At 39.3% G+C, this 3,054-nt stretch overlaps 1 protein-coding gene across 1 annotated transcript in view; it reads right to left on the bottom strand.

Annotated features, from left to right (window-relative positions):
• Positions 1 to 1,615: 1,615 nt before the first annotated feature.
• LOC138041955 (uncharacterized) overlaps positions 1,616 to 3,054 on the bottom strand; it is a 2,340-nt gene continuing 901 nt past the window's right edge. The window contains exon 2 of the mRNA XM_068887655.1: positions 1,616 to 2,508. Coding sequence (XP_068743756.1) covers positions 2,359 to 2,508 — 150 coding nt within the window. The 3' untranslated portion in view covers positions 1,616 to 2,358. The remainder of the gene's footprint in view (positions 2,509 to 3,054) is intronic.

Raw genomic sequence — 3,054 nt, 5'->3', positions numbered from 1 at the left:
CGACCACCCGAGACGAGACAGCAAAATCTTGGATGCGCACGCATAAAATAAAAATCAAAGAAGCAACAATTTGGGAGCTTATACATGTTTTAGCGTTTACTTTCGAATTAAAAGTTTTTTTCCTGCCAAAATTCTCACCGCTGTCAACGGAAACTCTCGATTCATAAACATGAATGAAGGGGTAGTTTCTAAAGAAACTGTGGTGCTGCGTCGGTGGGGAAGTAGTATACAAAAATTTGGTTTTATCAACGGAGTTGATAATGTAAATTGGCCACCGTACAGAGATTCTAAAAGCTGACGTTTCGAGCGTTAGCCCTTCGTCAGAGCGAATCGAGGGATTATGGGTTACGTGTAGTTTTTATAGTAGAGTAGGAGCTACGCTATTGGTGGTAACATGGCAACGTGAAAAATAGGAATATATTAGTTAAATGAAAAGCGTTCGTTAATACCGTGAGGATTAAGGGTGCCGATTTGAAAGATGAATTTTTGTTCCAGATTCTTGCGGCTTTCCGTCGTGCCTAGATGTAGGGAAAGGCCGCAGATAGCCATGTGTTTTTTGGAGTGGTTAGGCAGATTAAAATGGCGAGCGACTGGCTTGGATGCATCCTTGTCATTCTTCTCAACATCGCGAAGGTGTTCGCGGAATCGGTCACCTAGTCGTCTACCTGTCTCACCAATGTATAATTTATTGCATAACGTGCAGGTTATGCAATAAATGACATTTGCGGACTTGATAAATGACATTTGCGGACTTGATTCATAAACAGCCTTTTATTTAAACTACATATTATTACTGCGTTAAGATTTTCAGTCCATTTCCTGAATAAGAAAACGCAACTATACTTAATAAAAACGAACTAGAAAGAAAGAAAGGCAAATGATGATACGTATTTTTTGAAGATGCGTCTTAAAATATATGCGTAATTAAGTAGGGTCAACTTTGTCTCGGTCACGCAATTCTAATATAGATGCTCGGTAAAGTTGTCTCGGGAGGAGGGCTGTCTCGGGTAACCGAGACCATGTAAACAGGCCCTTAGAACTAGTTCTCTTTATAAAGTGTCTGGTCTTGCCTTTACTTTCAAGATCTTCAACAGCACCAATATGTTCATCATACAAATTGTATTAAACATCATGTGGTGGCTCTCAGTCAAGCCCTTCTATGACGATCGATATTATCTCGAGGTTCAACCTTCCAAATTTCTTCCCCATTTGATTGGATTTTTCAGGTTCTATAAGGGACAATACCTTAAATTACCCACACAAGTCCCTGTATGCAGGTTACATACAAATGAACTCCTTGCACACAAACTTTGCTTCATCCAGTTTATGTTTAAAAAAAATCAGGCGCTGTTTGCCAAAATATGGTACAATTCCTGAAGAGCCGGGCCAGGTGAATCCTTAGCTGGCTGCGCAAACGTTTGCATGTGCCTCTCAAGGGATTCAAAGAACAAACGCAATGTGCCGTGATCCTTTCTCAAGGAGATTTGAAGGTACCGAAAATGTCTATATAAGTAACACAGAAATCGGTTGATCAACTGGGTTGATGTGCTAAATTAACCACCGTAGAGAACTTTGAAAGCTGACATTTCAAGCGTTAACCCCTCATCAAATTCGCTTTTTTTTAAAAAGTGATTTCTTTATTTTTGTAGAGACACTTGAAGCACTGATTGTAACATTTATAAGTGGATGTATCAAACTTTCATCCCAGACCCATACTCACATAATAAGGTACATAGAAGGAGCGTGGTTTAGGTTCTAAATGCACTGGTAGCACAAGCGCCCCAAGCTCAGTGTGTGCATGGCCGACATTAATATAAGGATTTGTATGGGAATCCCAACAAAAGGCATAAGAGGATAATTAATGAAAAAATTCTCAATTAAAAAGCCTAACCGTATTGCTCTTGTGGGTAGCTAACTTGTTGTGTGGATACTTTCCAGATCCGACGTGATTTGAACCTTTTTTCAATTTCTCGGTGGGAGATTTTATTTTATTTTTGTCGGCCATAGTCACGCTGCGCTTGGGGTGCCTGTGCCAGTAGTGGCTTGGGTAAACAAAGGTCAACAAAAGAACAAGAATGAAAGACTGTGCCCTGGGAACAAACAAACACAAGAGCTACACTGACACCTGTTATAATATTAGTTTACGTACTCTGGTGCACTAAAACTAGTATAAAATTAACAAGCAACTGTTCAGATTGATTGTTAAGACTAAGAGTAACAAGTTAGATCAATAATTAAATAATTTAATTTTATCAAAAGTAAGAGTTGCAAACAAAAAGGATGGATGGTTCATCTTGTACTTTACACTTTGTAAGAGAACTTGAAGACAGCTTATCCATTGCTAAATGAGCACTGTCATCACTTTAGCTGTTCTTCAACAAAACTCTTGGCATTATGAGCCCCTCTTGTTCCCAGTTCCCATGCAGAATTTGGTGCCTGTTCCAGTCCACTGAATATCCACTGTACACCACTGTTCCATGAGTGTTTTATTTTTGTTTGAGATGGCATCTAGAAAAAAAAATTGCCAGTGCAATGGAAATGATCAGATGAGCAAATTCTAATTCTTCTTTCATAGAAACTCACATTATCTTCCTCCAGATATGAAAAAAACTACCGGTAGTTACTTGTGCAGCAGAGAAAAAAAATATGCTATAAATCATACCTTAGTAGAATTTATGGAAATAAACCAGTGTACTCAGATGGGGAAGGTTCATTTCACTGACCAATAGTCGATGGACTACTACTCAGATGGACCAAGTCCACAGGCTACTATCACGGACTCTCTTAATAAATCAAGTAAAAATTACTTTTTTTTCTAATTTGTGAATCATACATTTAGTTTTAACAACACCAAATGCCCACCCCTCCCATTTCTCTTTATCAAACCAAGCACTTTGTTCGCCTTGCTGGAAATCTTGTCTATATGAGAGTTCCAAGTTTGTGGTTCGTGAGCAAGCCAAGGTCGGAGAATTCAGCAGTAACTTCAAGGGTGGTACCCCCCCCCCCCCCCCCCCAATTGCAGAGGAGCAAAAAATTATAGGGGAGCGCTTTTTT

This window comes from Montipora capricornis, chromosome 3, assembly GCF_036669925.1.
Source record: "Montipora capricornis isolate CH-2021 chromosome 3, ASM3666992v2, whole genome shotgun sequence".
Classification (NCBI taxonomy): Eukaryota; Metazoa; Cnidaria; class Anthozoa; order Scleractinia; family Acroporidae; genus Montipora; species Montipora capricornis.
Note: the sequence above shows the minus strand (reverse complement) of the source record. Positions and strands in the feature narration are given on the sequence as shown.